Below are 12,029 nucleotides of genomic sequence, written 5' to 3'. Positions count from 1 at the left end.
TCATATGTTCTGGAAAATAAAGGATGCCATGTCAAGTGCCCCAGTTAGCAACCTTATGACAGTGCTGGTTCAAGGAACTGTTCTGCTAGGAGAGCCTGAAGCTTACACTGAGTGGACTTCTATAAAACAAACAAGGGTAAAAAGGCTCTAATATGTGCCTGGGACTGCCAGAAAATAAATGCGCCTGTAAAATTCACATTCTTGAATTTGACAAAATCAGAAAAAGACAAAAGGAAAGAACAGTGAGAGATTTCATCTGCTATATATTTAGGGTGGCGCTACGAGAACAACACCTACAGAGGGTTACAGTAAGGGTGAGCTGAGATTCACAGATGCATGTCTCAACAGTTGAGGCCCACATCTTGAACTGATATTTTAAAAAAAAAAAAAAAAAAAAGACGGAAAAGAACTGGTATGCATCCAAAAAGCACAGTGGACTTCTGAAAAGGCTGTTGTGAAATTACAAAAACATAAGAAACAAAGTACATGAAACATGACTCACCCAGTCTCAAACTGTGTGTGCATGTATTTGTATTTATGTGTAATAATACATGCGTGAGCCTGCATACTTAGAGCTGAGGAAAGTGGATTTGAGGCGAGTGTTGACGCAAGGTGACATCCCACAAATTATGTAGACATTTCAACATCCTGCACACCACTTGCAACAGGGGCGAACTCCGGCATTTCCAACAGTCCCATATAACGTGGCCTGGAGAACAGCTCAAAATCTTATTTTATTCTGAATTACTGCATGAATAGATCATAACTTCAAATAACAACTCAAGTTCCACACAATACAGTTGCTTACATGAACTTCAGTGGACAAAAACAGCAACAGATGCACTACCTCTGCACTAACAGGGACCTGCTCAAGTCTTGAGGACATTATTCCATTTTAATTTATATCAGTAAGTTGGACTTATACAGTACAGTCTTATGTAAAAAAAAAAAAAAAAAAATCAAGATTCTCAGTGAAGAGTGACAAAGAAATTACACTATATTCTGTTTTTATTGAAAAAAAAGGATATAGTTTACTTTATGTGAAAAACCAATACTAGAGAACAAGAAGGTTTGCAGCTGTATCAAACAGCATTGTAAACTCACACGTTTCTGTATTACCTCAAATAACCTTCCTCTTTGTTTGTCTTGTGTGAGACACTTGCCTGCATTTTCACACACCCCTGGCCAGCGGACTACTATCACGCTGTGACTCAGGATGGTGGGCTTGTTGCCCGTAAGCTGACTTGGTTCTTAGCCAGGAATCAATTGCTAACTGGGGAGGAAAAACTTTACTCTTTTACAACCATGGGCACATGTGCCCTTCGACCGTAATGACAGTTATGTGTCAGCTAACAGACAAACTTACAGAGCTTTTATCCTCATTATCTTGAAAACCCTCTTAAGTTAAATGTACCCTCTAAAAACAGCGACAACTAATATTTACTGAACAGTAAATAGCAGCAGCAATGGATACAATTGCCCAAGATTACTTTCATCATGGGAGTCAAAGAGAGAAGTGTGACATCCCACCAAGAGTTTTTATGTCTACAGAAGTTTTTCTGCATATGCACTACTATAGCTGTATTGCTTTATTTGATGACCAACTGTATAGACAGACAGGAACAAGTGCAGAAAGAGTGGAATGATAATATTATATTAATAATAGTAATATTTTTTTATTAAAATAAAACAATTAATTATTTCAATAGGAAAAAAATCAATTTCAGTGTGCAAGCTCCTTATCAGGCATGTATGCACTGAGTGAGAGATAAGGATGTGCTAGACAAGTCATCAGTCTATCACAGGGCACAGACAGACATATTAGCCATAATACGTCTAATAGTGATATCAGCGTGTACAGCCTAATTCAAGAGTCTTGTAACCTTCAAGTTTGTGGACTGTGGGATGAAACTGAAGCACTCCGCACACAGACATGTGACACAAAGTCAAAAATGTACTTAGTAATATATTAAGTCTAAACAGAAAAGCTGCAGCTGACAAGCAGATTCAGACTTTCTCACTGGCAGACGACTGCTGACCAGTTAGCTACTATTCCACCCTTCATCCAACATTCCTGCCAGAAATCCTACCCCTACAAAGCTTCTCATGTTTTGAGTGATTTGAGATTGTATCAAAGACATATTGCTTCAGCTCTGTAACTAAGATCTTGTATCCTACATCTTAGTAGCATGAATTGTGTTTAACAGCCAGAAAAAAATAGTTAATAATCACTCTTTTATGTTGTCCCCTCACAGCACCCTCAGTTATTCAACTTGGGCAATGATAATTTCCACTGACAATGCGTAACACATTTGAAGCAATGCTCTTTATTTAACTATTGAAGACATATCTGGTAAAGATAGTACACAAGATAAGCAAAGTGACAACTTTTAATTTCTCTTTGCAACATTCTCTCCAATGTTCATCATCAGTCCATCCCCCATGCTCTCACTCATCATCACCTTTATTGTTTATTCACTTCCTGTAAGCTGCACACATAGGTCATGCTTGAGGTTTAAGGCAATACCAGGAAACTGACAACATACCCACCAAAAGGCTGCCCTGCTGCACCCATGGCCTTAAAGGACAGGTTCACAATTTGTCACATTTATTTAAAAACAACAGCGATGAATTTAACACTAAAAAGATCGTACATTTGGAAGAAATCTGCTAAACCCTACTGAAGCTTCATATAAACACTGTGTGCATTTTGGGAGGCCTGTAAACTGTTTCCCATATCTTTAGAATGGAAGTATATTAGGAAGGTATCTCTTAATGTCCGGCGTGAAGAGGAGTGATTAGAGCAAGCAAAACCTCTTCCAGTGTTTATATGGACACCTGACAATTTTATTTTTCTTTCTTTAGGATAAACTTGCAACACTGTGAGCCCATCCTCCAAGGGTGTAGCACTGATTTTGTGACATAAGATAGTAAGTACATGCTGATAACAATATTGATGTGTAGATACTAATTATTATTATTACACTAATTATTATTAAATGCTATGGACAGATATCTCAGACAGTTCAACAAAGAGAAACTAACAGAAGCAAATGGGATGAGGCTTCAGGATTTTCCATATCCTGAGCTAATGTCCATCCATTGATTAAAAAAAACTCTTTGCGAGGAGTTTAACGCAAAAACAACCTCAAACCACAGATTGTGTAATTTCTCAAATTTCTGTGAGGGAAGAAATGCTGACATGGTGACATTAGCCAATCAACTTAATAAGAAATTCAGTGGAAATGTGCTCCGTAAGCTTTGCAAAAATAAAGTCATTAGACGGATATGAGCTGCTAAAATTCCACCAACAGTGTGCAGTGTAATAAATTATTAAAAAAAAAAAAACAAATAATGCAGTTCTATTTACAGTGCATTAGAACAATAAGCATAAGCAACAGGCAAGCAGAAAACAGATGAGTGTGACTTAGCCTGAGAAAATATCAGGTCTTTGCAGTTACTAGAAGACAGCAAGGAGTGAACCAGATAATCTTTTGTCATTGTTCCTGGCTGGGAATGAGAGCCCAGAAGGCACACTGGGAGACTGACTGGCCACACTGTCCTGCCAGCAAAGAAAATTCACAGCCTGACTTGCTGACTAACCTATGGCTAGCTTTCATCAAATCCTAAACTAGAGTAACCATCACTGGCATTTTTCAAATCCAATAAACAGTAGCAGATACTATACTGTTGTAAACAGGTAACAAAGGAGGAGACTGCATTATTGTTTTCTCTATTAAGAATTAAGCCTAGAGGATATTCCTAGTGGAAAATGCGCTCATAGTCTAGCATGTGGCTCAGTCCTTGTCCCGCAAACCAGCCTAATGACAAACAAATTTAAGAGCTTTTTGAAATGTATTTTCATACAGTATGATCTGTAGACTGCTACCATTTTTAAATACATTTTAATGTTATTTTAATGACAAATCAATTTCAGTATAGGCCAAGTTCCATGTAGAAAACAATTTGGAAATGAGAATCACAGGCCTGTCTGCACTAGCATCATAATTATACGGAAGTACTTTCAAAATTCATTCAAGGAAGTTAAAATTAAAACACAGCCATAAGTGGAAAACAAAGTGCTTACTGGTCTAATCTCAAACAGCCAAGATAAAGACAATAAAAACACTACATGGAAGGAGATTTCAGTTCGCAATTATTCCTCATCTAACAGTTTTCAATGACCAATCATGACCTCAAAAACAACAATACTTGACAACAGCATAACAGCAAGTCTCAAAACAACTGATTTGATTTTGCATAATATATACAAAAAATAACCAAACAATACCATTACCTTGGGAAGCTGTCGTCCCAGCTGTGAATATAATTTAGTCCAGAGTTGCATGAGAGACATGGGTCCAAACGCTGCAGTATGGGGGGGGTGAAATACACACACATATATACTCCTGCTTCACCTTGAATCCCTGAATGCGACAGCCTCTTCCATGTGTTGGTCAAAGTGGAGGTATTCACCTTACAGCTGGTGCACTTCCACCCAACAGTGGACTCTCACTAGCCCTTTCACAGTTCCTCTCTGGTTCAACACACACATTTGCCTCTACTGTAGGTACCCTCTGGGCAGTGAGCTCACGCATACAAACTCTGTTACTGTCACCAACAGAGACACAGGCAAGTCTAAAACATGCTTCCTGCTTCGCCAGGACAGTCAGGTATTTGCATAGAGGGCTTAGTCATAGTGATTGTGGACTAGTTCCTCAGAGCTCGAAAAGGTGGTTGGAGAGCGAGTGAGAGAGCAGAGGAGGGGAGGGGAGAGGTGGGGAAAGGAGGGAGGGAGGAGGGAGGAGCTTTCAGGAAATGATGCTTTTGTTGGTAAGTGACTAGAGTTACTGGCAGTCAGGCCCATTTTACTGTACATGGTGTAACTCAACCGCATTTGTAGTGTAAACAGTATTGCGCTCAGGACCTGGCTGCTCCTCACACCCTGCTGCTTACCGCTATGTTTAATGGGGCTGGGCCACTATTTAATGATTATTATATTTAGAGACTGACTCCCTGCCTGGCTGCTTGTCTTACTTCATACTCTGCTCTTTGTCTTTCTATTTGTCTGCACAGGCTCAATTTCAAGGCTGCTGTTCTAGTAATGACTAATAATTAATATAATGATCTGTGTCGTAGAGGTGTAAAGGTTGAAAAAAAGGAAGCAAACACGTTGTCTCAATAGCTCAGTGTGATGTATGCGTGAATGCAGATGTGTCAGTTAGCCTGTCAAAACATTTCTCTGTTATTTCAACTCTGTTGTGTTAATAAGTACTGAAAGATTTCACACACAGATTTGTAGTCCTCACATGGTTGAATGTATTAAAGCAATAACAGGCAAAGTGCAGGCTGGAAGTCTGCTTATTTACAGGCAACTTTGAGGGGTCGGACACTATTTCTGTCTGTGTACAGTTACACACAAATATCTCATCATGAACTGTCATTCGCATTACCGGAACTACGGGAATAATTGTTTAAAAAAAGAGAAAATATTCTGGGAATCTGATGGCAAATGGATTTTAACAATCCAAGATGCTGATCAAAGACACTGTCGTAACATTCGTTTTGCCAGTCTTTAATTAGGTAAATGTGTTATTTAGAAACAGAAATAATGTGATTTATGTCCTCCATGAGTGAATGAGAGAAGTTCATTTGCACACAAAGCTTCCAGGAATACATGATATAAAGCCAGCATGGTAATGCTGTAATGTCCATCTCTGCTGGACTGAAGGGGAGGCAGACTCTCATAGACGGAGTGGCGCCTATCCATGGTGTCATCATGGTATGAGTGGGAATCCTCTGAATAATATGTGTGTATGTGTATGTGTGTATGTGTATGTGTGCGTGTGTGTGTGTGTCAGAAGGGAGGAATGAATCATTAATGAGCTTCTTTTGAATACTAAAACAGGCAAAATAGACACACCTCATCGCATCACAGCGTAAAAAAAAGGGAAAGATCCTGGTCTAACTTCACTGAAAACATACATGCACAGCTGACAAAAAGGCACTTTGACGCAAAGTCTCATGATCACCTGCACATACTGTATACCCCCCTGCTATTTTGCAAAGGCCCACTAACAATCAATCACAGTATGAGTGCTTTAGACAACATATGAGCTGATTTCGGTGATTTTGATTGACACTACCAATTCTGATCATGACCCCAGGTTCAATTTTAACTTCAGTTGGACACGCTAGCTTTAGCTGATCCTGGGCTGTTTTGATTATAACTGCATACATTAAAAATCCCACATATAGTACCTGTGTCATGTTGCAGGAAATGCTTTTGTCATGACAGATGAACTTCCTCTGTTGCATGAAAGTGTTTTTGCACAGTAACTATATTTTGCTCTATTACTAATATCTGTGAATATCTAAGAGTTATGTTAATATCTGTGAATATCTAAGTGCTAGCATATTATTAAAACAGTACTGCACATGTGCACACACTGTGTAACTGCCAATGTATACTGAAGTGCAGCAGGAATAAATTTTGCATATAAGCATTAGATCACGTTATAAAATAAAGGACAGATACATGCTGAATGCAAAGCTAATCTTAAGCACACACTCCCTAAGGAAATCTTTGCACCTGTTCACAACCCTTCAAATTATGGTTTAACTTTCTCTTTTAAACTAGGCCATCCAAATAACAAAGTGCTACAGAGTCTTACAAGGAAGTAACTGATTCATATCGTGATTGGTTGGCTGCAACAAGGTCCGGAAAAACAAGATAATCCTCTACGCCAGTAGGGCTGGGTATTGTTTAACATGTTTTGAGACCAGTACCCTTAAAGTGATACCTATACCAATAGGGTACTTTGATGCCCATCCTTTAAGGGGAAGCTCTCAGCTGTGTAAATGCCACCATTGGACTGTCAACTCCGTCACTACACTCAGCCATAGACTGTATGAGTTGTATGGATTAATCAAACCTCACATTAAATCAAAGAATATTTGCAGTGATAGGCGGCAAGAAAAAACAAACATTACAGATCTGGGTACAAAAAGATTTGGATGCAATATCATTTGAAAGTTTCAATAAAACCCTTCAGATGCTGTAGTTTACGGTAGTAGTAAACATTTGTTTAATTATATAGCTAACATTTCTAGATGTAGTATGCATATTGTTATAAATATTTACTTGTAATTCAACATGACACATTTAATATCTCTCTGCTATTGGGTCTCTGGAGGTGAAAAAGTTGCAAAGTAAATGCATGAGTGGAATGTAATACTGAGGTCAGTGGCCCTTATGCAGCATCTCTGTGGTGAGTATTTTCATCACACTTTGAGACTAACTAAGCCTTTCTGTGTGGAGATGAAGTTCTTCTTGCATCCAAGCGGGTGCGTTGAAATTTACTCCCACTTTAAATGCATACAGTATGTAAGGGATATGACCCCTCCATCACCACTGACAATGCCTATCCATTGCTCTCTGAAGTTAGGACGGGTTAAAGACACACAATGATGTAAAAGTGTGCCCCAACTGATCAGCCACTAATTATTAGTGATGGATATTCACTAATAATTTAATCTGTTGTGTCTATAAAGGCTGAGCAGGATAGCTGATCAGATACGTGAGTTGTGCGACCGTTTCTCTGCATGCCACTAAAACACCATAGTGTACTGCAGAGTATCATCACTGACCAAATCCTTTTAGTCAACCAGTCTACAGAAAATTTGTTTGAAACAAACAGGCTGGGCTATCACTTAGCAAGTGACAACGTGAACCGAGCGCTGACCACACATCTTATCCAGCTGTTACTATAGTTACTTTCACTGACATGCTACTCAGCACAAGGACAAAGTAAAATATGAAGATTGTGAAATATCTGCTGGTATATCTATGTCCCAGTCACAAAGCAGGACCTCACAAATGTGTTGCACTGTTTGTCCACACACCAAATATGTGACGTTGTTAGCCGTTTGCAGCCGTAAGCAGCACAGATCTGCAGTGTGTGTGGACAAGGGACCTAATTGCTAATGGAAGTGAACACACCACTGAGGGTTTCTGCTCACAGGAACATGAAGAAGTTCAATAGTGAACTGCAATTCAATGTGATCAAACAACAAAATAAAGTTGTTTACTTATGGTAGAGAAACAACATTTGGATCACTGATTGTATTCGGCTGATACCGCTTCCAGCAGTCAGTGATTTGCTCCACAAATCCTGACTGGAGCACTCTTGGCGACACATTTAGCAAATGATGTGATTCTACCAAAGCAAAACTGAGGAGAGTACTGTGCAAGCGTGTGTGTGTGTGTGTGTAATAGTGAGAGGTACAGCACAGAGGAAGAACAAGAGTATGTGGTAAGAGAGTAAGACTTTGAATAAGCTTAAATGAGCCTCAGTGTGTGCACATGTACAGTATATGTGTATAGGGATTATACAGTAGTTACGTTAATGTGTGCGCTTGCAGAGTGCTGTTCACTCATTGAGGTTAGCCAGAGTGGTTAGCGAATGAGTAGTGTTTTTTTGTCTTCCAGTAAGTCTTGTTTTCATTCTGACGCTCCACATGAAAGTTCACATACATTAGAGCCACAAATGACCCAACCTAAGCCTAAACAGGTATGCACGTGTCACTGCGGTGAAGTGTCCAATTCTCCTTCAAACCACAGTGAATGCACTTGAAATTCAACTTCTTTCAGAGCACAGTACTGGTGTTTTTTACTGTTAGGATTTGGTCACAGAAAACAGCTCTTCTTTTTTAAACACCTCTGGTGGGGTGTGCACAGTCAGCATGATTGGAGGTATCAGAGTTAATTGTACTAAAGATAAAAGGATGCTTTTGCCTGTCATAAATTCCTGTATGGACTTCAGATTAAAGCAGATCATCAATATGATAAAAATTTGATACAGCCTCAATTCAAACTTTTCAAAGTTTCCACTGTTTATTTTGGTCCGTAGTTTCCAAGTAATTCCCATGAAAAGATCTAATGTGTAGTTGCTACTTACGCCGGGAAGGACTATGCAATTAGGTGTTGACATATTAAACAATCTATTACGCCTTTTAATAAAGCCATTGTCCAGATCTATTTCATTTGTGACACAGATCTTGAAATGTATCTACAAAATAAAATAAATAAATAAATAAATAAATAAAATGCAATTATCTAGCCACTTCAGTCAGTGAACAAGAATGAATTACTATGTAACTTACATTATGATTTAATTCTTCAAATAAACACAGGCATCGGCGGAGGTTTCTACTATAACGTAATTAGTATATTTTATGCTACCACTGAAGAAGAAGCACAATTCAGTTGCCCTAAAAATGTGAAACATGAACTTCATCTACATCATTGTACAGTGGCAATGGACTCTATTTCAGTTATTAGCTACTGATATAATGCAATTAACTGATAATCTAAGAGGGATATCAAGTCTCAAAGGGGAGTCTATTAATTCTGATAAAAACAAACAATATTTGGCTTTTGTTTTCAAGTTACCAGCAGTCTCTAGAGATAGACATCCTGTACACATGATCCAACAGTGAGTTCCCTGACAATATGAGGATATTCCAGCAGAGCTCTAGTGAGCTGCATAAACAAACTGTAATGCTGCAGGAAGCCATGCAAACCAATAGAGATTTTGCCAGTGATTCTACAGCCGTAATTGAGATGTGGAAATAGCTAAGATAAACAATGACAGGCACCTGACAAATGAAATGATCACATCAGTAATTCCACCCAGTCACACATGCCTGAATGTCTTCTGTACTGTCACGATTCAGCAGAACAAAGAAAACCTGAAACAAAGAAAACATGAAATCGAACCAAACAAATTTCTGATTGTGGGCAGAGAGATGAAAAAATGGGAATGGTCAGATTGCCATGGTGATAGGAGGAAGAAGAAAATGGAGTGTGAAAAAAGTGCTGGGCACGGTATTAGTCATGATGACCCCATGACTTACATTTTTTCTGCATGCCTCACATGGTAGGGAGTGTCCAAAACCAGAGGAGACAGCTGAGAAAGCACAACACACGCAACACAACATCTCTCACAGACATACACCGTAACATTCCACTTTTTCCACTGCCAGGAAACCAAACTTGCTACTCATGAATACAACCATGACGAAGGAACTTAAACTAAACCAAAAAGAGGGATGACTGTGAAGCCATACTTTTCTAAATATGTAGACAGATGAATAGATCAAATGTGTGTGACCATGACCATGAATCCTCTTAATTATTTGTAAGGAAGAAAGCTGTAGCCAGACGGACTCATACTGGCAAATGGAAAATGAGGGAAACCCCATGTGAATCACAAAATCCTTGCAAGCACTACAACACACAACAAGGATGACATGTCCCTTTCTGGTACATAAAGGGCTTAATATGTGTGGGCTTTGTTCTTGAAATCCCCCCCAAGCTTAAAATACTACCAAACATTTACATATAACTTAAAGCACTATTTTTGCCATGAGTGTGAAGGGCCTGTGGACAAAACATGAAATGAAACTCTCATATACAGTGGTTGTGTCTACTTGTGCTTCCCTTCACACTGTTGCCAACTATCAACCACAGCACATGTCAACGGAGATGTCTGGAAAAACTCCAAAAGTTTCATATGTCCGTAAAATGGAAATCAAAAGTTGAAAACTGCTAATATAATCAAGACGTATCCTGTGACATTTAACTGAACTGACTATCGATGTAAAATTTATTTAACACTACTTTCCAGAACTTGCAAGTGTTCCTGTGCCAGCCACATAATAATGTGCAACCGTAAGCACCTAATTTAATTTTTCAAAACCTTGCTTGACATCAAACTGAATAAACTGTAAAATATAGCCTTGAGATTTTATAAAACCCCACAGGCTGTAAGGCTGTGGAGCAGAAAGACCAACTCAATTCGGCTCCCCTACACAGCCGTTTAGGAAAGACACTTCATCAATGTCAAATTGGCTCATTTGTAGTATGTTTTAAAGTGGTTTGCCGAGCAAATGGAAGTCTTTTCTGCATTCAAATTGATTAAATGCAAAATATATTAAGATTACACTGCAGTCCTGCGAATGCTACATTAGTTGTATACCTGAAAGAAAAAAATGAATGTCTTTCATCATTTGTCAGAGCGTTCAGTTTTGAACTTCATTTACTGGGTTTCATTATCGAGCGCTAATTATTTTGATTTTACTTACAGAAAATCAACTATATACTGGTTCACTATATGCAAGATACCATTTCAGTCTCCCTTTCAACTTAAAAGGTACAAATCACATACAAGTACTGAAGTGCAATAAGACATATTTCCAATTAATACATCATCAACATCATCATCTAGCTATGCAGATAGCAGTAGTTTTGGCATTAAAGAGACATTTGTTTCTGAGGTGAATGGTGTTTCATCAGTGGTGCTCGAAGCACTGAAATACTCAACAGGAACTTGTATTTTCAAAAATAACTACTAGCAGACTTTAAATAATGCCTAGATCTGGCGGTCACCAGTTTTTATTAGAACTACTATTAGTGTTGTTTAATTAAATGTGATCCTTCTCTTTGAACAAGAAACACAGGAGACATAAACCACAGGTCAATAGCACTTTAAGCTGATATAATAAAACTGCACAATTCAGTGAAAAGCCTTAAGGACGCACAAGACAGAAAAAGCCTTTTCTCTTGCCACTGATGTCACAGCTTACCCCGTCCCTTCTGATTTACTACTTTGCTTTCATGTTGAATCAAGAAAATCCCCAGGAGCTCTACCCTTTCTGCCATCACACAGGCTAATCATAGGCAGGATAGTACCAGTCTGCTTGGTAACCCATGACTGCCCTTTTTTAAAACTCATCATCATAGCATATTTTTGAAATGGTTCCATAATGTCATTCATCAACTCAACCCAAACAGCCATCAGATTAGAAACTCACTGGTCTGTGTCATTACAATTGGCTTCTATTCATAATATTCTCATTAAAAGGAACTGGCTGGATGGGCAAAAAAGTGTACAGAAATAAGAAATGAAAATAATGAATAGCCTGGTGAGGTAAATTTCTGAGTGAGTTGAAGCCTGCACCTTTAC

The 12,029-nt window shown here is 38.6% G+C and overlaps 1 protein-coding gene across 4 annotated transcripts in view; it reads right to left on the bottom strand.

The window, feature by feature from the left end:
• The window catches only part of si:ch73-63e15.2 (protein strawberry notch homolog 2), a 56,174-nt gene that overhangs the window by 22,919 nt on the left and 21,226 nt on the right, over positions 1-12,029 (bottom strand). The window contains exon 1 of one of the 4 annotated variants that reach the window (XM_046391274.1): positions 4,298-5,295. The exons of the other annotated variants lie outside the window; for them this stretch is intronic. Within the exon in view, the coding sequence (XP_046247230.1) occupies positions 4,298-4,357 (60 nt within the window). The 5' untranslated portion in view covers positions 4,358-5,295. Of the gene's footprint in view, positions 1-4,297; positions 5,296-12,029 lie in introns of those variants that run through there. 4 annotated transcript variants of the gene reach the window in all.

The sequence above is a fragment of the Scatophagus argus genome, chromosome 6, assembly GCF_020382885.2.
Source record: "Scatophagus argus isolate fScaArg1 chromosome 6, fScaArg1.pri, whole genome shotgun sequence".
Taxonomy (NCBI): Eukaryota; Metazoa; Chordata; class Actinopteri; family Scatophagidae; genus Scatophagus; species Scatophagus argus.
This window is presented reverse-complemented; position numbering and strand designations above follow the sequence as displayed.